The sequence below is a fragment of the Desmodus rotundus genome, chromosome 1 (assembly GCF_022682495.2).
Source record: "Desmodus rotundus isolate HL8 chromosome 1, HLdesRot8A.1, whole genome shotgun sequence".
In the NCBI taxonomy this organism is placed as follows: Eukaryota; Metazoa; Chordata; class Mammalia; order Chiroptera; family Phyllostomidae; genus Desmodus; species Desmodus rotundus.
Window position 1 is genome coordinate 200553690 of NC_071387.1, and position 24895 is coordinate 200578584.

Genomic DNA, 24895 nt, shown 5'->3' on the forward strand with positions numbered 1-24895 from the left:
GGGTCGGGTTTGACCTTGATGGACGGGGGCCGCCTTGCAGAACCTCTCTTCTTCTCTCCTGGGTCCAGCCCTTTCCGTGTGCAGCACCTGGACCTATCGAACTCGGTCATCGGTGTGTCCACCCTGCACAGCATCCTGTCCCCGTGCTCCAAGCTGCAGAATCTAAGCCTGGAAGGCCTACAGCTTTCGGATCCCATTGTCGAGTGAGTGAGTGGCAACCAGGAGTGTGTCACGGAGGCCAGTGTTCTTACGTGTGTTCATTTTGTTCCCTGAGCATAACCGGGGTGCCCTGCTGGCCCCATCCAGGTGGACTCAGAAAATTGCCAGTGCAGTGCGTCAGCTTCCGAAACTTTCTGGGACTCGTCTAGACAACCGACGCATGCCTGCTAGTCACATGCGGCCTGATGCTAGGTGCCGGAGCTGCACGCTGAGTAAAGGCGTGGTCCCTGCCTGGTGCTGGGAGGGCAGTGTTTGTTCATTGTGTCAGTGCTCTCTGGCAGCACACAGGGACAGTGAGGTCTGATCAAATGTAGGGAGCGCTGCCTTCCTGGAGGAAGTGTCTCAGGCTTGGTGTTGAAGATAGGGCAAAGGAAGCGGTCTAGGTGAAGCTGCCCGTGGCTCTACACTGGTAGGGGAGTGGGAGTTGCAGGAGCACAGGGCTCAGGGCTGGAGAGGGACAGCAGGTGCGGACAACAGGGATCAGATCACAAGGGAGAAGTGTGGGCTCCACCCCCGGCTGTAGAGCGAATTATGGTGAAGGGCGTGCTTCTGAGACCTGGGGGAACATGGCCAAGTTGAAATTAGAAAACCAACTCACTGACCACCTCAGAGAGCCAACCAGACATGGGAGGAAGAGATCGGTTAGGACTTGGTTATGTCCATTCACGTGGGGGATGATGAGACCCGATGTGAAAAGTCGAGTAGTCATAATACTGATGAGAGCAGCTGACATTCATTGAGCACTTTCTGTGCGCCAGATACTAAGTTCTTTAAAGGTCGTCTCATTTAGTTCGCACAGCAGTCTGATAAAATAGATTCTTACTGTTCCTGTTTTACAGATGTGCAATCTGAGGCACAGGCTGAATAACTTGTCCAAGGCCACACAGTTTGTAGACGGCAGAACCACGATTTGAACCTGGCAGGGATGATTCCAGAACTCTTGCACTTAATCACTAAGTTTCACTAACATGAGGCGTTTGGTAATGTAGAGGAGAGGGCAAGTTTGAGAGACATTTAACTGAAAGAACACTGTAACTATAAGTAGAAGTTTGCCTACAAGTTAATTCCAGTTATGTGTGAAATGGAAATATGTTTATGCTATTGCTTTTTTTTTTTTAATTTAAAAAGTACATTGAAGAATGTTTCTCGTGCATTTCCTCTGTGCCAGGAGCTGTGTTAAACCCTTTGTTACATTATATCATTTAACTTTAACAGCCATACCAAGAAGGTACTGACCCTACCATTTCACAGATGAGTGAACTAAGGCAGAGAGAGCGTGCTGCTCGGTGTCGTACACACAGTGAGATGTGACTTTATTTATTTTATTTTAACTTTTAAATTGAATTTATTACTGCATTGTGTGTTCACCACCTAAAGTCAGATCTCCTCCGTGGGACGTGAATCTGAACTCATTTCTGACTCGAAGGCCTGTCATTGCTTACACCTCACTAGCCTGCTTTCCTCAGAATGCTGGTTGATCGAATAAGAAAGAGTCTCTTAATGTTATTCTTTCGACGTTTTTCTCTTTTCCCAGTAATCTTGCACAGAACTCAAATTTAGTCCGACTAAACCTTTCCGGGTGTTCTGGATTCTCCGAATCTTCCCTGAAGACTTTGCTGAGTAGCTGTTCCAGGTGGGAAAGATTTGAGACTTGATTACAGAACTATTATTTCAACTGTACAATTGAACTCACATCTGAATAGAAGTGGGAAAGTTATTGAGCTATTCCTAACTCCAAGCTCTTGATTTGGATAATGCAATATCCTTTGCCCTCTAAACTTTCTGTCCAAACTCAGGAGCCAAATCCAAGGAGTTTGCAAAGGATGATTGTGTAGTAAGCCCTTTTTTCTTGTTTCTATTCTAAAAGGGAAAATGTAGTAGTATGTTTATCAACAGCATGGTTAAAAGAAATCTGTTTTTACCTGACTAGACAGTCAGGGTTTTTTCCCCTTTAATATCTGTAGACATAACTTAACAGTTTTTGATTAAACTCTGTACATTTGAAATCTACACCATGAATTTGGGTGATTTACTTAAAAACATCATTTATATTGTGTTAATAATGTCAGGATGTGAACAAGGCTACAGAGGGTGCAGATTGCTGAGAGGCGACATGGGTCACGGAACACACAGTGCCGTGTGTGTGTGTGTGTGTGTGAGAGAGAGAGAGAGAGAGAGAGAGAGAGAGAGAGAGAAAGAGAGAGAATATCCCTGAGTCTCGGCATGTGTCCCAGGGCATTGCACCTCTGTCTCCTTAAGGATCTGTTGAAAGTCAGTTGCCTTTGGATAAGAATGTAATCAATGAGATAGACTATCAGCCCTACATTTTCTCAGGAGTGCCAGGCATGGGGCGTGTAGTTTAATGGTGGCACCTTTTCTCTGAATGCCTCATTTGCTCAGAGTCCAAATATGAGGCAGGTGTCTCTTTGTCAGGGACCAGGGGTGTCAAACTCATTTTCTCCGGGGGCCACATGAGCCTCATGGTTGCCTTCAAAAGGCCGAATGTAATTTTAGGACTGTATAAATGTAACTACTCCTTTACTAGGGGCAAGGAGCTCGGTGCTGCTGCTGGGCAGAAACAAGGTGGAGGGCTGGATTCGGCCCACAGGCCTTGTGTTTGCCACCTGTGTAAAACATCTTAGATGATTGTTCAATCTGTGTAGTTGTTTGCTAACAACCTGTGTGGCTGAGAAAGAAAACAGGCTGGAATTTCTACTTCCAGTTCTGGAATGAGGTGTGAGCGGGCAGGAAGGGAGGAGAGTGCTCCCCTTTGTTTCCACAAGAGGGCAGCATTCACTCAGGCCTTGGCTCAGATCCCCTGGCCACTTTCTGGGGTGAACTGGAGCAGGGGAGGATGCCAAGGGGAAGCTGGGAAGAGGGGCACACTTGTGGGTGAGCAAAGGTGGCTGCTGAGCAGAGCAGAGGTTCTGTGCATGAAATGGTAAGGAGTCCCTGGCTCTGTACGTGCTTTGCAGCCAGAGGCAAGGCTGTCTAGGACTCGCTCCTGTGTGACGGTCTCATGCTTTCCTTGTTGCCCCCCTGGTGCGCAGATTGGATGAGCTGAACCTCTCCTGGTGCTTTGACTTCACTGAAAAGCACGTGCAAGTGGCTGTGGCGCACGTGTCCGAGACTGTCACCCAGCTGAACCTTAGCGGCTACCGAAAGAACCTCCAGAGAGCAGGTAAGAGCGGCGGCCGCTGGGCTCAGACAGCAGTGGGCTTGCTTTAGGGAGCCTCCCCTAAGGACAGCCCTACCTGAGCCGTCTCTCTCAGTCGGTGCCTGCATTTTTTTTCCCGTTTTCCCAAGCAGGCAGCAGCGGATCAGAAGGGTTTGGCAAAGGCAAACAGCTAGCATCGAGATTTGAGTCCAGAGTCTAGAAGTAGAAATCTTTTATACTTTCACACTATTCTTTACTTACTTATTTATTAATTCATTATTTTAATCCTCACCCAAAGATATGTTAATGGATTTGAGAGAGAGGGAGAGATACGCTGATGTGAGAGAGAAATATCGATTGGTTGCCTCCCAAACACGCCCTAACCGGGGGTCGAACCCGCCACCGTTTTGGTGTACGGGTCCATGCTCCAACCAACCGAACCACCCAGCCAGGGCCAAACAGTTTATTTTTTAAACAGAAGAATTCTTTTAATCAACTAGATTTTTAGGTCAAACTCCAACATAAAAATAGATAAATGCAGTCTTTGACTAGTATTAAGCAGCAGTTTCAACCAGGGATGATTTGTCCTGCCAGGGGACACCTGGCCAGGCCTGGAGACATTTTTGGTGGTCGTGGCTGCGGGGGTGCTCCTGGCATCCAGTGGGTAGAAGTCAGGCATGTACAGAGCAGCGGAACAACGCACAAGGAGTAATCTGGTCCAAAATGTCGATGGTGCCCAGGTTGGAAAACCCTGCTATGAATTGTTCGTAAGTCCACACTTAGAACTTTCACTTGTGAGTTCAGTCTAAGGACAGGAGGTTCTTTAGATGGACACAAGCATTTGAAATCAGGGGCAATGCATGGCGGTTACAGTCTTCATGAGCCTCAGCTTCCAGCTATGGTTTGCGTGTCTAAATACGGAGAAAATCTTCATTTGCAAAGGTAAGTGTTTGCAAATGGCAAGGTTTTCTTTAACAGCTTCACCTTGCAATCTCAGGCTGTGAGCCGTACCAAACCCGGCGGAGCTAACTTCCTTCAACCCTGTCGTGGTGTCTTGCTGTTGCCGTTGGCTCATCTAAGCGCTCTGTTATTACAGTTTTTATCATACTTTAAAAGATCTGAGTCACACATTTGCAGAATATACTTGTGTAGAAATTAAGCAGTATTTGAAAACTCTTACCCCAGGACGTGGTGTGTCCTCTGGTAAGCAAGGTACATCAGGATGCAGAAAATAAGAGCTAGGTTCTCATGAGTGGCTCGGATGTGAGTCCATTTCCTGTGCTTGGGGCCTGGTGCCTGCATTTTCAGACAGTGGGAACGTTGTCTTTGGAGATTTGTGGAAGCAGCAGGGACATCCTTCTCACTGTTACCTGCACAGACCATGCTTCTGTTCTACTTACTTTCCCTACACTGTTGTCGGTCTGATTTCAGTACGTACATAGTCATTCTCAAAATGCGGATAAACACAAAAACAAACCATCAGTAATTTCACTGATGTATTTTTCCTGTAGAAGTGTTATTTATTTATTTATTTTTAGAGAGAGGGCAGGAGAGGGAGAGACACATCGACATGAGAGAGAAACATCCATCAGTTGCCTCTCACGTGCAACCCTACAGGGACCAAACCCACAACTCAGGCATGTGCCCTGACCAGGAATCGAACCGGTGACCTTTTGCTTTGCTCGAGGACACCCAACCACCTGAGCCACACTGGTCAGGACGAAAGTGTTTTTTAGAATGGGACGCAGCGGATTGAATACTTGGTCATATGCTTTTTTTTCAGATAACCCACTTTTCAGGGGCTGCATGATATTCCACCCAACAGACGTGGAGTCATTTTTTGTTGGCTCGATAACAACGTACTCAGATGACCTCCTTGTAATGGATGTTTAGAGCCTCCAATTTTTTCCTTTTATGAACAGCTTTGTCATGGACAGAGACAACTCATGGAGTGTACTTCAAAGCATGCATTCTTAAAAGTGGAATAGCTAAGTTAAGGTTTAGGCTTTGTTCTCAAGCTTTGAATAGTTCTTGTCAAATTGCCTCCCTGGGGTTTTAAACGGCAGTGGGCAAGCGCCCTGTGCACCTGGAGCCCTGCCTCCGGTCCTTCCCTGTTCGTCCCCAGGAGGGGAGAGCACACTGCCTGTTTGCATTTCCTTCTGGTATCTGCATTTCCCTTCCCTTCATCGGGAACTTTTCTGAAATGAACCAAGTGCAAGTTCGAAAAACTCTGCTGTGGGCACACTGCTGTTAATTTTGTTTGGCTTAATACTTTCTCTTTGTTCCTCTGAAGAAGAATAGCTGGCCTGTTTACTGAGTTTTGGCAGTAATAATAGGTAATAAAATCCTGCTTGCTGGGCACATTCAGGGCTATGGCAAAGATGCAGAATAATATTGAAGTGTCAGTTTTCTTAATTATAGAGTGGGGATCAGATTTTTTTAATGAATGTCCTAACAATAGCACACTACTTCCCTATATGGAAAATACAGGTTTTTAGCTCCTAGACTGGTACCAGATTGCCTAGGTTCAAGTACCCACTCTGCCACTTACTGATAGCCTTATACAAGTAATTTAACTTCCCTATCTGCCTGTTTAGTCATCGATAAAACGAAGGTAACAGTGGAATCCCTGTCTTAGGGTTATAGTAAGGAGTGAATGAGCTGGTACACATGTGGTATGCCAAACTGTTCTTGGTACACAGTGAAAACTCAGTAATTACTGGCTGTCATGGTCACCCCCACCCACTTACCACTGACCCCCAACCCCTTTGGGGACAATAGGTAAGTGCTGGAGGAGGCCTGGGTGGACCTGGCTTTTGGTCTTGCACTTGGCCTTGATTGAAATTGTCTCCTGTAACATGACAGATCAGATTAGGTGGTTTCTCAGGTCCCTTCCCCTCAAGTGGATGTCCGGTTTGTGGTGCAGAGAAGGGGACAGTGAGGAGGGAGTCTCGGCAGTGGCTGCAGTTCGCTAGCCCACCCCACCAAAGGAGGCCGGGGCTTAAATCAGGGTTAGGGACGAAGACTCACCGGTTTTATCCCCCAAGGTTTCCCTCTTTCCTCGGTGGTGCCCAAATAAGATTATATCTGACTTTGGATTTTATTGGTGGCTGGTTAGCCAGCTCAATGACGAGTCAGTCAAAATTGTATTGTGCACTTTCTTCATTTTTTTTAGTCATTCATTAAACTAGTGTTTATTGAGCATGCACAAAGCCTGTGCCAGGCTTGGGAGACATAGCCTTGAACTCAACAAATGAAGTCACATCATCCTTGCAAGAGTACCTTCTAGTGGGGGAGCCGGACAATCAACAAAGAACTGAACATTGTGAAAGAAGATGAAGACGTAAGGCGGGAAATGCGGCTGAGCCATCAGGTCGATACAGCGAGAAGGGCTGGTTTTAGATGGGACCGTCAAAGCGAGGAGCACTCTGTGGAAGTGACACTCGAGAGCAGAGGCCTGAAGGAGTGAGCTGCATAGATAATGTGAGGGAGTGAGGGAACGACATTCTAGAACTAAGGGCCAGCAAGTACAGACCCTTGCTGTGGGAGCCGTTGTGTCATAAGGAGTAAGGAAGGCAATGATAGGAGATGAGAAAACCAAGGGCTGTACAAACGAAGGCAGAAGCTTTGTTCAGATTTTTTTCTGAGTGAGGTAGGAAACCATCAGAGTGTGTTGAGCAGGGGATATGATCTGACTCCCATTTTAGAAGTCAGTTTCTGGTGCTGTGATGAGAGAAGGCTGTAGGAGGCTAGAGTGGTAACGTTCAAGGTGCTAAGAAATGATCAGAACCCTGACCCATGTGGCCCAGTTGGTTGGGTTTCATTCTGTAAACTGAGAGGTCACTGCTTTGATTCCCGGTCGGGGCACATTGCCATCAGTACCATGAGCTATGCCTCGTTCGTTGCATACACTGAGCTTGCACACGGCTGGCAGCGCGGCGGAGTTTGCAGCCGCACCACCACCGACACGGGCAGTGCCTTCCGCGTCGGCATTCACGACGGCTGTGTCACTGGCAGGAAATCGTCACCTTCCCTATAATCTGTGGGACCTTCATTGTGGATGTGGTCCGCCTTTGGAACATTATGTGGCACGGGACTGGGTACGGTGGTGTTTGGTTTTGCGTTTTGCTGTTCTGAATGGCATTCTTCCAGTTTTTGCTGATTCATAGATACATAGCTATGGACTATTGTTCACCACTCGTTTTGCACAGTTCTCTATTTCTAATAGCTTCCAAGTGGTTTGCTTGCGTTTTTAGGGGAGAAAAGTCTTGTGTGCCAAGATGACAACTTTGTTTCTCTTTCCGACAGTGTGATTGATTGCATTGTCCGAACTTCTGGCGCAGCGGTAAATGATGGTGTCGGCAGGGGACATCCTCGCCGCGTCCCTTTACAGTGACCGTCATTCTTGTTTTTTCTAGATTTCTCTACCTTAATTAGAAGATGCCCCAATCTTGTCCGCCTAGACTTAAGGTATGTTTTCATTCATTTAGTTTAGGGAAAAAAGTGAAAAATCATGATTACTCCTTGAATGCAGAGAGGATGCTCATGTGTTGCAGTGAAGGAACTCAGCGGCAGGCTGTTTTCCCCTCCCCCTCTGGACGCGGCGGGCGGGCTCTGACCCTCTCTTCTGCTCTGTTCCAGTGACAGCGTCATGCTGAACCACGACTGCTTCCCAGAGTTTCACCAGCTCAACTACCTCCAACACCTGTCGCTCAGTCGCTGCTATGATATCATCCCTGAAACTTTACTGTAAGTATCTTTGTTTTTTAAAGCTAGTGGAAGGCAGGCGTCACAAGAGATGTCACTGGGGGTTAAATCCATTGTTATGAATAGCAGATGTTTAAAACGTAAACTTCCATATTAGTGTGCCACAGACTGGTTAGGACAGACCAGCAAAATAGAAAAACCACGGCAACATGTTTTGCTTAAAATGCCTGGAGATGGTTAGTTGACTGAAATAAATTAGCTCACATTTCTTATTTCTCTGTGAGCAGGTTGAAGTATTAGCATACTATACTAGCGTCTGGCGGACTTGCCGCGGAGGAAGTTGGCCTTCATGTCCACGAAGCTCAGGGTGTAATTGGAGAGCAGACCTAGTAGGGTGGCTTTTGTTGTTTCTTTTTCCCCCCGAAGTTTTCAAATCCACTCCTGATTTCAAAGCCTTCATCTGAGCTAGAGGGAAAATTCCGAATCCTCTAGTGATATCAGTCCTGGACGATCAAAGAGTGGGAAGAATAGAAATATTTAAGGGGTAAATATTGTAATAAGAGTCTGATGCTCTCTTTGCAAAGGGGGGAGGTTGAGGTCATAAAGAGGGAAGTAACTTAACCCAAAGCTGTGTGGTGAGTTAACGGCTAAACTGGGTCTACAGCCTCGGTCTCCCGGACAGATGCCAAATAGTCTGTGTCCAGTCTGGTAGCTCTTACAAGGGCTCATCCTGTGCCACCTCAGCCCCTTCCACAAAATCAGGGAGTGCAAAGGAAAAGGAATCTGGTCCATCTTTGTTTTTGGAAGTGCGGTACCCAAGTCATGCTGGGAATAATAGCTCTTGCTTTTTTTATTATTATTCTTCTTTATCCTCACCTGATAGCATTGATTGTTAAAAAGATTTCCTTTCATCCCAAAGGGCTGGAAACTTCTTTCTCATATTGTATGTAAACGTATAGCAGATTTATTGAAAATCACAAGAAGCCAGTATCTTGGACTTGGCCATGTGCCCCTTCTTACTCCAGCCAAGGTGCCTTGAAGGAGGCCACTGGCCTCGTGTATCTCACCACCCAAATGAAGATAATCAGGCTTCTGGTTTCTACCAAAGACGGGTGGTGAATTTGTACACAGAATTTATATAGTCCTCAAATTACTGGTTTGGACCTTGTAGGTTAGTTTCAAGAATTAATGAATAAATCAGATACTTCATCTACACAGGGCTAACTAGTAGAATTAGGGAGTCCAGTAATCATATTTTTAATTACTTACTTCAATCAATCTTGGGGCTCAGGGTCTGAGCTGGCATCTTATTTGGAAAAGCATTGCCTGTACAGGAAGCCAGTGTTTACTTCCACAGCTCTTAGATGTTAGGGCCTCAATTCATGTACAGTGGGGCTCTTACTAGAATCCCCTGCCCCTTCCAGCACCCAGAACCCCTGGAGCGTCTAGCATCTCCCCAGGTTTCTCGGTCCCTGGTTCTCTCCGGTCCTTGCCACCGAGGCTCCAGCCCCTTCACCTGCGCAGCCCCCTGGGGAGTGCAGAGACCATTCTTCTTTGGTTTTCTCGAGAGAATCCATCCACGTGTGTTACTTTTGTTTTCTGCAGAAAGAAAGAAGCTAAGCAGGTAATCCCCAAATGCTGCTTCTGGAGCAGAGGCTAAGGGGAGGCTGTGAGCCCTCCCATTTCATTGTTTTATCCAGTGGGATGCTAGCACTTGCTTGGTGATACCTGCTGGCCGTGTGATGGACGGTTAAGGGCAGGGGTCTGAACCCCCGCTGCATTGTTATGACGTATTTATCTAAATCTTATATTGAAATAAGAGAAATGGGGACATCAGTTTAGTTTTAAGTCAGACCACCCAAACAGAGTGAGAACAGGAAGAAGGAAAAAAGGTGCTGTCCTTGATCTTGAAGGTGAAGAGTATGTTCCTTTAGGCACACAGGCTTACCTTGTGAATCCACTAAGGTGGGTTTGCCAGTACGCTACACCTAGAAGTTTCTCGAAAGAAAATGTCTTTGCCTTCAACCTGAGTCATTCTGGCAGCTGTAGCATTTGAATGCATAGGGAGAGTTCTGGGACCCTCAGCAATAATTCCCAGAGAGCTATTGTGCACCAAAGGATTTTTATTTCTTATCCCAGAAGTAGGGGGGTAAACTTTGAGTGTCTTTCTTCTGTGGCGATAATGCATTAAAATACTTGCAAAACTAGATTTTCTTCCTCAGGACGTGCTTTCGTTGTATTTATTCCCTTACTCTTTAATTGGTCTGATTCCCTACGTCTAAACTTTCTTCTAATCATCCCGCATCTCTCATTCAATTGAGAAACTCAGCTGGAGGCACCGAACTGGTCTGGGATTACACGGGGCTAAATAAGAGCTCCCGTGGTGGGAGAACTGTGGGTGAGGGATTTAAGGTTTTGTAAGGAAAACAGGGTCATGTAGCTGAGGTCAGGAGTGAGCCTGTGGAGAGGTGTACAAATACCTTCTGTTTACTAAAAGTAACCGAAGATACCTGAGACATTCTGAATGTCCTTTTCTACTGAGACATAATGGCACTTATGCTATTCACTTCTATCTACTATTCCTTGGTTTGCTTTTCAGTCTCTTCCATTATATTTTTAGAGATGCTTATAAGCGTATGGGTGATACACATACTGAGGCTTTTGTGTGTGTGTGTCTCCTTAAGTGTCCAGCCCCTGGGCCGCATGTGGCCCAGGATGGCTGTGATTAGGGCCCAACACAAAGTCGTAGATTTACTTAAAACCTTTTTTGCTCATCAGTTTTCATTAGTGTTTGTGTATTTAATGTGTGGCCCAAGACAACGCTGCTTCTTCCAGTGCGGCCTAGAGATGCCAAAGGGTTGGACACCCCTGGTTGAAAGACTTTCTGGTTTTTCAGTTGGGAATGGTCCTTCGTCCTTGATCTCTTCTTATACAGCTCGCTTCCTGTCACCTAGGACACCTAGTGTCTTCTAAGAGCCTGGCCCAGTTTCCTTCCTCACCAAGGCTCCTTGTCAATGCGGCCCCTAGGACACTTCCTCTTCTGCCATCTGCTACATCTCTTCTTATCCCACCCGTAGTTTCTTCTTTTAAATACTGTCCACTGCAGAATGACTTACAGTCTGGCTGATCTGGATATCCCAGAACCGAACTTCCCGTGGGTAGCACAAAGTCCTTATACACTCAAATTTCACGTGCCAGGGATGGGGCGGGATTGCTGCATCCTTAGGTGATAAATATAACCACCGGGGCACGGTGACCTTTCTTCGTACTCCTGTTTCTGCGAAGTTTAGTTTAAGAACAACGATTTGTCCCTTTTGCTTTTCTTCTAGGCCTATTGTGACCTCCATGTTTTATTGTCCCCTTAGGAACACCAGGCACGTTTATTCCATTTGGGTAGCACTTTGAGTTTCTAACTCACCTTTCATGTTGCATTTAGCTAACGTGAATATCTTTGGTGTCTAAGACTCTTTGTTGGATGTAGAATAAATACCCTCAGAGGAGTGGTGGAAGGGAACCGGGCAGGCAGGTTCAGCAGGGAGGGTCTTCGGACTAGCCGAACAATTTGAGTTCCGTAACTCCGAGGGAGGCGCCGAAGGTTTTGGAGCTGGGGGTGACAGTCTGAGCCGGGCTTTCAGAAGATGCCTTGGACTTCGGTATCTAGACTGGGCTGGAAGGAAGGAAAACTGGAGGCAAGGCGACAGTTATCGTGAGACGAGTTTGTTTTGGAAGTAACTACTGGCAATGTGAAAAGATAAAAGATGCTTCCACCTCTGGGTCATTCGTGTGCCCATTGATTTGCAGTGGGACTTTGTTGAAATTCCAAACCAAACATTCCCTCTCCGGGACTTTGTACTGTGTGTCCCAATCTGGAGCAAATACAGATCAGAGAAATGAAATTTGTAAGCACACAGATCTGGGTTAAGAAGAAAGAATCGTTACCAAAAAGTATTTACTTTGGGTAAACGAGCTCCCCTTTTTTTATGAGCCAGAATTTCACGGTTCGCAGAGTTCTGTGTCAGTGAGGATTAGCTAAGAGGATCAGCTCGTGTGAGAGAGGTAGGATGGCTACGGGTCCCCAGGAGGTGTGCCTGATCACCCCTGTTCTTCTCCTGTACCAAACTACACAGCCCTGCCTGAGAATCACCGTCTTGGTGAAGTCACTCTTAGTTTACATCATGTGTAATGGGCGTGTGGACTGTTAGCCGTTACTAAGAAGTTGCCAACCCCACTGACATCTTTTGAAATGAGGAGCCTAGGATCAAGTCTGTATCCTTAAATTGCACGTAGCCTTTGGTGATTTCCAGTTGATGCCACAGTAAAACCCACCATCGCCAGCTTGCTAGATTGTCCTCACAACACAGTAACACTTTCCAGCACAAATCAAGAATGGGGAAAGGAAGCAAATATGGTTGGACTTCAAATAAACCCTGGAGGTTTCTGGCTGTTAGCAATTGAGCAAAATGCACTGGCTCATTTCCTAAGGCCATGTTGATCCAGCTATGGCCTATGCTTTGCATTTGGACTCTTTAAATCATCGATTGCAATTTATGTTTTTAGTTTGTATTGTATAGAGTATGATACAAATTGTCAGAATTGGGTCATATGACCCTAGTGGAATGGTTTCCATAGATATTGCTACTCTGAAAGTCTCTCTCTTCCTTTCCAGTGAACTTGGAGAGATTCCCACACTAAAAACACTGCAAGTATTTGGAATTGTGCCAGACAATACCCTTCAGCTGTTAAAAGAAGCCCTTCCTCATCTGCAGATTAATTGCTCCCATTTTACCACCATTGCCAGGCCTACTGTGGGCACCAAAAGCCACCCGGAGATATGGGGCATCAGATGCCGACTAACGCTGCAAAAGCCCAGTTGTCTATGAAGTATGCATCGCAAGATGATACCTCCTTTTGCCTTTGGATCAGGGAAAATAGGTAGACGCCCAATTGCTGGAGCTCTCAGCTATTTTTATTCTTGGTTTCCCTTTGCCTTCATTCTACAAGTATATTAGAGAAGCATTTGAAAGAGAAAACTAAGTGTTTCTTTTTTTTTAACGACTATAAAAGCTTCTGTCGCTGCCATGCTCCTAAGGGTCTTGTCATGGGCCTTAAGAAATTTCAGAATGAGCCTGCAATTTTAAGATCCTTCAAGAGCCAAATCTGAGTCATCTCTTCCAAGTGCCCTTCTTATCCAATCTGTTTCGAAACAAGCTTAAAAAATCACCAGTGAGCAAATCATTTTCTTGATCCCTGTGGTACCTTAACTTTCCTCTATTTAATTTTTTAGTGTCGCTTTATAAGACGTAGGCTGGAAAAATGATAAGCTATTTGTATTGGGAGCTGAACAGAAAGAATCGTAGGATAGTCTATTTGAGGCAATCATTCGGGAGATAGAAAAAGAAAAATGCACATTTCAACCTTGCCTTTGGATTTTTGCAATTAGGTTCAAGAAAACAAATAGTCCAGGGTAATTCACCTTAAAACCTAAGTTTAAAAAACCACCAGCTGGAGATACAGAATTTGAAGGGTCAGGAGGCAGTGTTCGGTGACAGGTTAAGCGGATGTATGCTCTAATGCATATTAATGAAGTATCCTTTGCTGTACTGTGCTCCCACAATACTGAAGTAACTGAGGAGATACGATTGTGCTCTTCTGACTGTATAACCAAATGATGTTCACATGGGTTCTATAGCTTTTAAAACGCCTGGATTTGTTTTACAAGGTGGTAGTAACCAGTCGGCATTGCGGTGTTGGAGGGAATGCTGAACTGAAGTTGCCTGCCATTTGCCTTTATCGCTGAGGTTCTTGAAGTTATTTTTCTATTACTCTGGAATCAAGTCTTTCAAATTGTCTTTTCCCTTTTTCTTTCTTTTTTAATGTTTCCCACAATCGCTGTTTTACACTACCCACTTTGTAAGGTTACTGGACCTAGCGTTCCCTGAGAAGAATCTCACGCCCCGCTCAATCAGGCACACACCCACGAGTCTGCAGGTGTGTCCCACGGTCTCAGAGCAGCCAGCACGACTTGCACCTGTGGGAAAGTGAAGACTCAGGTGTCGAACCTTTTGGTAGCATCAGTGATTTTTTTTAATGACACATAAAAGCACATGGATTAAATTCTACTTACGAAAAACAAAAAAACCACATTTCTTATGTAAATTGATGATCTCCCCATATGTTCAAAATGGAACAGAAGAGCCAAAACCCATCATTTCTATTAACATTGGTTTTTTAAATCAGATTTTGCAAATGTTAGAAATAGTGGCATCTGCCTAAACCTAAGGAAGAACATTTTAAAGTAGTCATCCCAGAAATGATTATGTTTCGATTTTGTAGTAGCTAAAAGGTGCTAAATACTACTTGAGATTATTGTTTACAGATCAGTGACCAGGGCTGGGGACGGGATCCGGTTGGACTCTGGCTCCGGGTATCCTCAAACACGTACTTCCAAACTCAAGGCCAGCCGAAAGCTATTTTGCTAACATTTCAGAGTAATCTGTATTTTTGTATGTGATTTCTACTTTTATAAACTCGTTTTAAAATAAAACACATTTTTATAAAAATGAGTACTTCTGCTAAGCTGTATGTCTTTTTTCTTTCTCTTTCCCTTCAGTACTGGAGTTAAGGTCGGAGGGCATCTGTGGGGTGCCACGTGCCAGCCCTCTGGGTGTCCCTTGAGAATGAGCCCCCGTGTGGCCTTCTTTGCCCCACCTGTCATTTGCTTCTTCTCAGATTAAAATAATACTTTGTAATACTTCTTACCAAGGTACTAAGTACAGGCTTATTTATCTTTAAAGTGCTTTAAAAATAGCATTTATAAAACTTACAGTAAATGTCCGTTGATGGAAGGATGGCTGGATGGATAAACAAAAGGTGGTATATGATGCGGACACCGTCCTGTAGTGTCCACGGCGTGGCTGAGACAAGACAAATTCACACGGACTACTGAGTCCTGTGGAGGAAAAGGGACAGCACTCTCTCCAGAGGAGAGCTCCCCGACCCTTGCCTTCACAAGCTTTTATTGGGTTTAATTTGCATAGGAATACAGGGCGTATTGGTAAACCTCATCAATCATTGTCAGACAGTAAGGATCAAACAATAGATAACATACAAAGAACTCTGAGGGCTTATTCTGAGTCAGGGTCAGTTAGCTAAAGGGCCATAAAACTTTGGAAACAAACTCATTCTATGCTTGGACCCTTATCATTTAAATTGAGGGTATTAGCAAAGCAGGTTTCACAGGATTTTATGCATTTCTTCTTAGGCCCGATTGCCCCAGGGAACCCGCCCTTTCCAGCACAGGGCCACACCCACCTCCAGCATTGTTTCAGGCTTAAGTCAGGCAGGGGAAGTAAGGCAGCCAAGGGATTAGGAGACTTCTTGCAGACAGAATGAGGACTCAGGCTACGTCAAAGCCGAAGGGCAAGAGTCCATCACCCCCTTTTTCTGTAGCCCCCCAAGTCCTTACCTGAGGGCCCCTTCACGACCATGCTTGTCTTAGGTCATCCCTCCCTTGAGGAATCTTACCCGTCATTGGCTAACCAGTCATCCACCTGGGGCCAAACAGGGTGAGGTGAAAGGGGGCAGAGGTGGTGCCCCTACAAGGAAGGTAAGCTTTGTCTCCTAAGTAGCTTATGGTCTCAAGGTCTCTACTCAGTCTTAGCCAGGGGGGTTACCGATTCTGAAGCCAGGCAGGGCAGTTCCCAACAGGTATATATTAATATCTTCTACCCATTTTTTAAATCGGATTTTTTTGCTATTGAATTGTATGAGTTCTTCACATATTGTACATATTAACCCCTATCAAAGGTGATTTGCAAATGTTTCCTCCCACTCAGTAGGTGGCCTTTCATTCCGTTGATAGTTTCCTTTGTTGTGCAGAAGTTTACTTTAATGTAGTCCCACTTATTTGTTTTTTGTTTTGATAAAGGAGTCTTTATTCAAAAGCAGTTACTTAAGCCTATCAAGTCACAACTGGAATCACTTAAGGCTATCAGTTGAGGCTAAACTCTAGCACCTGAGTTCTATCTTGTTCCCTGTTAGCTTTTGCTTATCTTGTTTCTATAGGTTTAGTTTACAAACTAAAAGTAACATAATATACAAAACTACACAACCTGGAAGAATGCCAGGCTTCTGCCTCCGTGCTTGTTCCCTCTAGAACACCCGAAGAATAACCCTGCTACCCTCTGCCAGGCCAGCCTGGTCCTAGGCTGTGCCCGGAGTTCCTTCCCACATGAAATGCCATCCGTTGGGAAATGCGGGCAGCTGCAGCATGACCGTCAGGCATCCCTGAAGAAGAAGAGCCTGAGAGTGAGTCTGAGAGCAAGCCAGCTCAGGAGCCATAGAGCTCTCCCCACTTGTTTGGTTTCTGCTTGTGTGGCTTTGCTTTTGGTGTCAAATCCAAAAAAAAAAATCCTCATGAGGACTGATGTTAAGGAATTTACTGCCTACTTTTTCTTTTAGGAGTTTTACGGTTTCAGGTCTAACATTCAAGTCTTTAATTTATTTTAACTTTTGTGTATGGTGTAAGATTATAGTCCAGTTTCTTTTGTATGTTCTGTCCAGTTTCCCCAACAGCATTTGTTGAAGACTGTCCTTTCCCTACTGTATATTCTTGGCTTTCTCATAAATTAGTTGATCATGTATGTGTGGGTTTATTTCTGGGCTATTCTGTTCACACTGATCTATGTGTCTGTTTTTTTGGCTAATACCTTACTGTTTTTATTACTAGAGCGTTGTAATATAGTTGGAAATCAGAGCATGATGCCTCCAGCTCTTGATTCTTTCTCAAGATTGTTTTGGCCATTCAGGGCCTTTTGTGGTTCCATACAGCTTATAGAATTGATCGTCCCACTTTTGTGAAAAAATGCCATTGAAGTTTTGATAGGATTGCAGTGAATCTATACATTGCTTTGGGTAGTATGGACATTTAAAAATATTAATTCCTCCAATCCATGGACACAAAACATCTTTCTATATGTCTTCTTTCTTTCATCAATGTCTTATATAGTCTTCAGTGTACAGGACTTTCACCTCCCTAACTAAATTTATTTTTAGGTATTTTATTCTTCCTTTATTCACTTATAACTGGGATTGTTTTTAATTTTCTGATAGTTCAGAAATGCAAGATTTCTATGCATTGATTTTTGTATCCTGCAACTTGACTAAACTCATTTATTCTAACAATTTTCTTAGTACAGTCATTGGGGCTTTCTAAATGTCATCTGCAAATAGTGAGTTTTCTTTTTCCTTTCCAATTTGAATGCCTTTCCTTTTTCTTGCCTAATTGCTCTAGCTAGGACTGATTGACATTCTCCATTCTCTTAATCTTTGGGTCCCCTCCCTTTCTTTTTTCTTGCAACTTATTTATGGAAGAAACTTGATTCTTTGTCCTGTGTTCTAGGTTCTGGATTTTGCTGATGTAATCCCTGAAGTGACACTTAACAGGTTAATGTGCCTCCTACATCCATAAATTGGTTAATTAGGTCTAGCAGCAAACAGGTCTAGATCCAGGGTGATTTTGCACCCCAGAAGACATTGGGTAAAATCTGAAGACCTTTCTGGTTGTCAGAAGTGGAGAGGTGTTACTGACATCTAGTGGGTAGAGGCTAAGGATGCTGGTAACCATCCCACAATAAACAGGACAGCTTCCCACGAGGAAGTCTGATCCAAAACGTCAATAGTGCAGCCTTGAGAAACCCTGATCCCCAAGGCTTATGTTATCAAGTTTGTCTTTTTTTTTAAGGAGGAGATACTTGATGGGTAGTAGTATATTTGTCCATCAAGAGACATAACATCTGTCTCTGGCCCTTGATTCCTCCCTCTGCTATATGCTAGCCACAAGTTGCAGAGGTACAAGGGACTCTCTGGTGAAGTGCAAAATTTTTATTTCTGCATAAAGTGACAGCACCTTCTATCCCAGTGAACCCGACTGCAGTCCCACATTTACTGACGAGCCACAGTGTGGAGGATGCTGTGTTTGAACAGTCGCACGGGGGAAGGTACAGAGCATGTAAGGACAGGTACCAGTTTTGCGGACATGGGAACTAGAACCCCTTTCCACTGGATACCCTAATCCTGAACAAGCGAAAGGCAACTCCCTCTTTTATTACCACTGCTCTCCCATGATGTGATTTATTGGAACCAGAAATATAAATACATAGGGGGCATCAAAAATACTAAGTCAAAGTTATCTAAAGAGTCTGTACAGCTACAAGGTAAGTACTTTATCCTCTGTCTACATAACAAACCATGGTTCTGTGTCAGAGATTAGCAGTGAATGAAGTCAACAGGGCAAAGAGTAATACCTAGCAGTAGGGAGCAAGACTTCTGAAACACAACATTTTGGGAAAATCAGGTTTTCAAATAATGACCCTATAAGAGTTAATAAATGACATAACAAAGAAGAGACAGTAACAGTTTAATTTTATTCACATCTTGTTGCCATTAAAGGTTACGTCACAAAAACATTTTTGCTATTCCAACATCCTTTGCCTCTCAGCATCTCTTAAAAATAAATCCTCACCACATAGCAGAAGTATTAGAAGTTATATTGCAAATGTAACATATTAAGCATTTTTTAAACCTTTAAAATATGGCTTATGAACAATTTTACACAGAAGTTACTTATTAATATGTTACATATTAACAGATCTATAATACCATATGGACAATCTGATTTCCTTGATACTGAAGATGGAGTTGGCATTTTTGTCAAGAAGGCATCTTAAACCTACTAGGGGAGTTATATACTGTGGAATTTCACTTTATAAAGTAGACCTGAAGTATATTATTTTTAAACCAAACCAGAAACTAGAACCAGCTCCGGGAAAATGCTTATTTTTCTGTGCGTATCATGCGAACTCTTTGCTAATGAGTGTGTATACAGACACGCTGCACTGAGGAAAAACAGATTCTTAGTCTGGATGTACAACAAACCCTAGATTACTTTTGTGTGGTAACGTTTTATAGAAAATTTGACAAGAACATGGTAAATGTTGGCAAAACTAAGAGCACTCAGTTTGATCACACATCCTACCTTTTACAGAATGTACTTCTCAAGTTCCACCAGGATAGAGTCTGTTTTTTCATCAATGTATATCCGGCCATCGATACAGTGCACAGCACAGAATGGACATTTAATAAATATTCCAATGACTGAATAAAAGTTTAATAGCAAGTGAAAAATACAACTCTGAATAAATGGCACGAGACTACCAACGGTCTCATGGTGCAGCGACAGGTGCCTTCTGTGAAAATTCCAGGGTTACACATAAGTAGATCAAGAATTAGATGAAAAGAATGTCTTCCAAAAATAAAGAAACTCTCATGGGGGGCAGGCAGAGAAGAGCCGTAACATTTATCCTCAAAGCTAATGTGTGAAATTTGGAATATGGGCTAGTAGAAAACCACCATATTCAAAGTAGATAAAAATACTTTTTAAAGGTTTGACCAAACTCCTAGTAGAATATGTCTCATCAGTTCATCCTTTTAATCTCTGAATCCATGTTAGAGTTTTAAATAAAAACTGTCTATCACTAAAACAGCTATTGGATGGTAATACATTTGTAAAAGCTTCCCAATTTTATCCAGTTATATGTACTTCAATTAACTCAGCATTGTCAAAAATAACCTGCAAGTCAAATAAAACTATAAATTTCAAAACTGATTGCTTGAATGTCTTAAATCAATAATAATACCAGTATCAGTGTGTTCTGAAATTAGAAAATTCACAGCACATATAAAAACACATTTACCTACTTCAATTAGGTCAATGTCAGGATTTATCAAAATTCTCCATCAAATTTTTTAAATCTTGATTTTTAGGTGCTATAAAAAATATACACTAGTCAAATGAGCTGTGTTTGTTCTGACCAATTCCACAAAGTTAGGAGGAAAGGGAAGGAAAAGTTGTACAGTTAAATTACAAATCCTAAACATTTAATCCTTTATTTGAACTGGTCTCTCTAAATCTAACAAGGTATCAGCACTTTTGGATACCAGTAACAAGTAATACAGAAATTTCACTGGTATCAATCCTAAACGTGGAGTCCATCCATTTTCTTACCCAGTGAACATCTTTTCCATCAGAATCCAAGAGAAGAAGAATACAAATCTGTTTCTTAGTCACCTTTGAGCCCAGGGCCAACCAGTCTGGACAATAACCAGAAAAGGTAGCCTTATGACCGGTAGCCTGTTTCTGCAGTTAAAGTATTTTTCTGGTAATCACATTTGTGGTCAGGGTACCCTTCACTGTTCTAGAAGCACAGTTCGAAGCTCATCTTCTTTATTGATCATCATTGAAGCAATTGCTCCATCATTAAACTCAAAAGAAGTTCCTCCATCCACAACCATGCAGGCATCCCAACAACGAGAACGAACACAAACCCTAAGCAGAAAGAACAGCTCATTAAATAAGTTTCTTTAACCTTAGATAACAGTTTCTTTAAAACCCCTAGTTTTTATCTAAAGTGTCACATGTGGAAGGGAAAAGAGGTGAATCCTACTCTGAAAGGTTTAATGCTACCCAATGTAGGTTTTATATAAATGTTTATCCTTTTATTCCACAGCATATGAAAAAGTTGCTTTCCAGTTTCTTTTAAAATGGTAATTCGATCTTATTGTTATCTAAATGCATTACAAAAAAATCCACATCACCCTATTAAGGAACTATGCCCCTTCTATTTATTTAAATTGTAGCTTCTCTAAAGTGGCACCTTAGGTTTGAAAGAAAACATCATTTTAGCCAGGTCAGCAGGACACCTCATTAGTCCCCCAGGTTCTACCTCTCCCACCAGATTTAGTGTGGGCGAAACTGAACACATTTAAAACCAAGTGTGCTTTGTAACCCCAAGGGATGCAAACAGCCCCAGCCAGGCCCTGGAAGCTTACTTTGAGGTGAAACAACGCTGCCGGCTGCTGGAGAAAACTCTGTTTGCTATTGGTTCTCGAATACTGAAAAGTATTTTTGGTTCTTCTGGACTATAGAGCAATGATTCATTATATTCATTTGTTACTGTGAAGAAAGGAAAACAAATTAGCACATTCAGTAACAGCTGGTCACTTAAAAAGTGCAAAATGAAAAATGGATGCTATCCCCAACTTAACAGCAGTCTGTCCCAAAGGTCCGTTTGGTATCTATCAAGTACCTTGGAACTCACTTTCCCATTTAAAAAACAAAAAAATGTATAAATCAGGAGTAGGTTCCAAGATTAATCCACAGAAGCTGACATCACTCACAATATGGAAGAAATAGGTATATCTTGGGAAAAAAAGAAAAAAATCAAAGCTAGTGATTACAAACAGAGGAATTAGTTTATGGCACTCAAAATGGAATTTGAGTTGCCATGGCCCCCTGCCACGTTCTTTTCCAAAAAGCCCTGTCAAAGAGCTCGTAAGTATAATTGTAAATTAGCAGTCTCGTAAGTGTAACATGCAATCTCAAACAATGACAAGCAACATGCTCTCACTACTGAAAAGGCCATGATTCAAGGCAGTTTTAAAATCACTGGGACCTGCTTTCTCTTTAACCAGAGGCACATGAGACTTGGCAGGAAAAGCACAAACGGGAAACAGTGCTTGAAAGAACGTTTAGCTGAGTCGCACTTTAAAAGACATTACAAGACTGTCAGATAATGTACCTTATTTTCCAACATTTCATTTGAATTACTGGGTTCTTTTTTTAAAAATCTGATTCACTTGCAAACTTAACGATTTCCCTCTCTGGGAACACAAAGCATGCACTAGCTCTGAAGGCGTACTTCCGGAAGGGGAACGTGACTGTGGCTCTAGCATTCACTATGGCTGCTGAGGATAGTCTTCAAAGGAATAACATGCGTTCAGGAAAGCAGTTTATCAAAGGAAAATCAACCACTCTCTTTAATATGTACCCTTGAATTAATTTACATACCTGATATAAATTTCTGTTGGTCTATATACATTATGTTTTAAGTTAAATTACATAATGAAGACTCAATTGCTACGAATGCCCAATTTTCCCTGCTTTCATATAAATTTAATGCAAATACTACCTCATAAGCCACGATTAAAATCATCTTTTAGGTCTCAAATTGAGAGGAAGAGAGTCCATTTCAGAGAAATGAAAGGAACTTCAGAAACTTAAACCTGTTTGCAAACTATTTTAAAGGCAAACCATCACCCCAAAAAAGGCATTCTTGTGCAGAAATCAAATATACAGATAAAGGAACTGACACCGTTAAAACACTTTATCGTATATTTCTAAATCATCGATCAATCATTTTAAAGACAACCAACGAGAATGAAGTCACCCTGGCCATCCCAAATCCCAGGGTCCGTGTTTATGGGCGGATGACGGCTCTAACCTACATGCGCTGACCACTCGGTGTCTGCATTTCATTTTGGTTGTGTACCCGAACAAATCCTCACAAAGGTAGGTGAATGCAACCATAAACAAGTTTTGGGGTTTTGTTGTTTGTTAAAATAAGACCTTCATATGAAGGATACCCTTCAACTTAACAAGGACAGCAAGGAGAGCTTTAGTTTGAGGTCTGCACTAGAGGGTCCTGGTAGTGAGTGGACTTTTCAACTTAACAAGGACAGCAAGGAGAGCTTTAGTTTGAGGTCTGCACTAGAGGGTCCTGGTAGTGAGTGGGCTTTAGGGTGATAGAATTTCCCACGCAAATCAAATTAATGTGTTTTCAGAACCTAAGAATTCAAATACTTTTTAAAAATAAAATATAAATAACAAATTTGAAGACTCCCCATGTACCAGTGATTTGCTTTCCCTCCCTGGTGTTACGGCAGAGGAAGTAGAATGGAGAAGTACACACAGTCTTGGCCATAGTTTTTACAGGGGACTTAAGAGTTGGAAAATTTTAGTTTAAGGTAAATAGTTATAAGCCTAGCAAGTAACATATGTTAAAGCTTCTGTTTCAGAAACTACAGATAAGGCCCACCCTGGCTCCTGGGAAAACAACCGACCTCCTGAGGCGCTGCTAAAGATTACCGCCTGGGGACAAGTGGAGGCATCCAGGCCACTGTGTTTCAGGGAGGGGCAGACGACCAACTGCCCCTGGGAACAGCTAACTGCCCAGGACAGCAATGTTTCAGGTTCTTCTACCTGACCCTCCCTGAATCTCAAAACCCCCTCACCACACCTTGTTTATTCCCTGCTATAAAAACCTTGGCCTAGAAAGAAAAGACAAGATGGTCTGTTAGGGTGTGAACCGGCCATCTTCTCAGATCATCGACCAGCTGAATCAAGCGCCCATACAGATTCAATCCCTGTCTCTGCTTATTGGGTTTGGTAGTGACAGGCAGCCCAAACTCTGGTGTCTTTTCCGGTTTCATATTCACAGTGAGTCACTGCTTGGTCTGAGACTGGAACCCACATGTACAAATTCCCTGATCAGAATCCTTTCTCCCAACAGGACCAGTTAATCTGAAGTAACTGGGAAGGAGTAGGTAGGAGAAGGACAAACAGAACATTTCAGTGAACGCAACCATAAGCAATCACAGCTCGGTGAATTTCTCTTCATTCAGAGGATCTTAACCATACACGGAATTTAGGAGTGCATTTCCCATTTTCCAGATACGTATTTTTCTGTATTTTCCTATTCCCCAGGATACATTTGCAAGTTATGCTGTTATTGACCTAGAGGTTCTATTTCATGGTTGGCAAAAATCATAACATAAAGTCCAATTTTAAAGTTTTTATTGCTTAAATATATTTAAAGTGATGTTAAAAGCATGTTTGAGTCAAAAAAGTACTGTGCTTTGCTAATCAGACAAGAACATGTCACAATAACATCCTAAAATCGATACAGAACTTAAATGAAACCATTAGCAATTTTGATCATTTGCCACTGACCTTTCTCTACCAATTCTCTGTTCAGTGGAAGACTTACATTTCCTTGTCGTTTTGCTATTGAAAAAAGGGGGAAAATATCTTGATTAAAATGTCTCATATCATATAATAGATAATATCATAAACATATGCACTATGTAGCATTTTATAATGATAATTATAATAGCTATTTTGGTACTCACCAATATTTAAAACATCTTCCACAGCCTGAGTTGCAACCCTGTTAATATTGAATGACCTAGAAACAAACACCACATAAATTCTTTGTTTTAATTCTAAAAACATACTAAAAATGAAAAAGGAATAATCTAATTATTATACAAAGAACTCAGAAACTATCGAGAAAAACATCAAAAGACAATAGCCACCTCACCCAGTTTAAAAAGTAGGCAAAGTATGTGGACAGTACATAGGCCTTGATGAAAAAAGGTTTGATCTTACACTTTACAATACAATACAATACAAACTAAAATGAGCTTTTTCTCAAATGTGCAAGGATTACAGACTGATAAGTAGTGTACTGGCACAGGTATGGGAAAAGAAGTATTCTCATACATTGATGGGATTATAAAGTTGCAAGGAGTAATTCTGAATTCTGCACTATTCAAATTTAAAATGTACATATTCAGAAATCCTGTTTTCTGAATATGTACACATGGCTCGCCTCCTCACACAGCCACATCAAAATTACAACTAAGCTATAAAACAACCATCACTCAGAGCCGTCAGAAATCAAGTTGATTAGAAGTCTAACAACTATAGAACTGAAGAAACCACATCCATGCAGACTGGTAGGAGGGGTAGAGACAGAACAGACTGGTCCCACATCCATGTGTGGTGGATAAAAATTCGGGAGGGATAACTCGGGAGTGAGGAGTTCCAGACCCACACCAGGCCCCTCCGCCCAGGGTTCCAGTGCAAGAAGTAAGTCCCACAACTTCTGGCTGCAAAAACCAGCAAGTACTGAG

The 24895-nt window shown here is 42.8% G+C and overlaps 2 protein-coding genes across 6 annotated transcripts in view; one reads left to right on the forward strand and one right to left on the reverse strand.

Moving 5' to 3' along the window:
• Positions 1-14564, forward strand: part of SKP2 (S-phase kinase associated protein 2) — a 28613-nt gene extending 14049 nt beyond the window's left edge. The window contains exons 5-10 of the mRNA XM_024578522.4: positions 69-203; positions 1754-1852; positions 3270-3400; positions 7795-7846; positions 8018-8125; positions 12750-14564. Coding sequence (XP_024434290.1) covers positions 69-203; positions 1754-1852; positions 3270-3400; positions 7795-7846; positions 8018-8125; positions 12750-12963 — 739 coding nt within the window. The 3' untranslated portion in view covers positions 12964-14564. The remainder of the gene's footprint in view (positions 1-68; positions 204-1753; positions 1853-3269; positions 3401-7794; positions 7847-8017; positions 8126-12749) is intronic.
• Positions 14565-18488: 3924 nt separating this feature from the next.
• Positions 18489-24895, reverse strand: part of NADK2 (NAD kinase 2, mitochondrial) — a 43336-nt gene continuing 36929 nt past the window's right edge. For all 5 annotated transcript variants that reach the window (XM_053914334.2, XM_045186283.3, XM_053914333.2 and 2 more), the window contains 4 exons: positions 24110-24165; positions 23931-23984; positions 20972-21095; positions 18489-20468 (listed from right to left, as the gene is read on the reverse strand). In XM_053914334.2, coding sequence (XP_053770309.1) covers positions 20330-20468; positions 20972-21095; positions 23931-23984; positions 24110-24165 — 373 coding nt within the window. In that variant the 3' untranslated portion in view covers positions 18489-20329. The remainder of the gene's footprint in view (positions 20469-20971; positions 21096-23930; positions 23985-24109; positions 24166-24895) is intronic.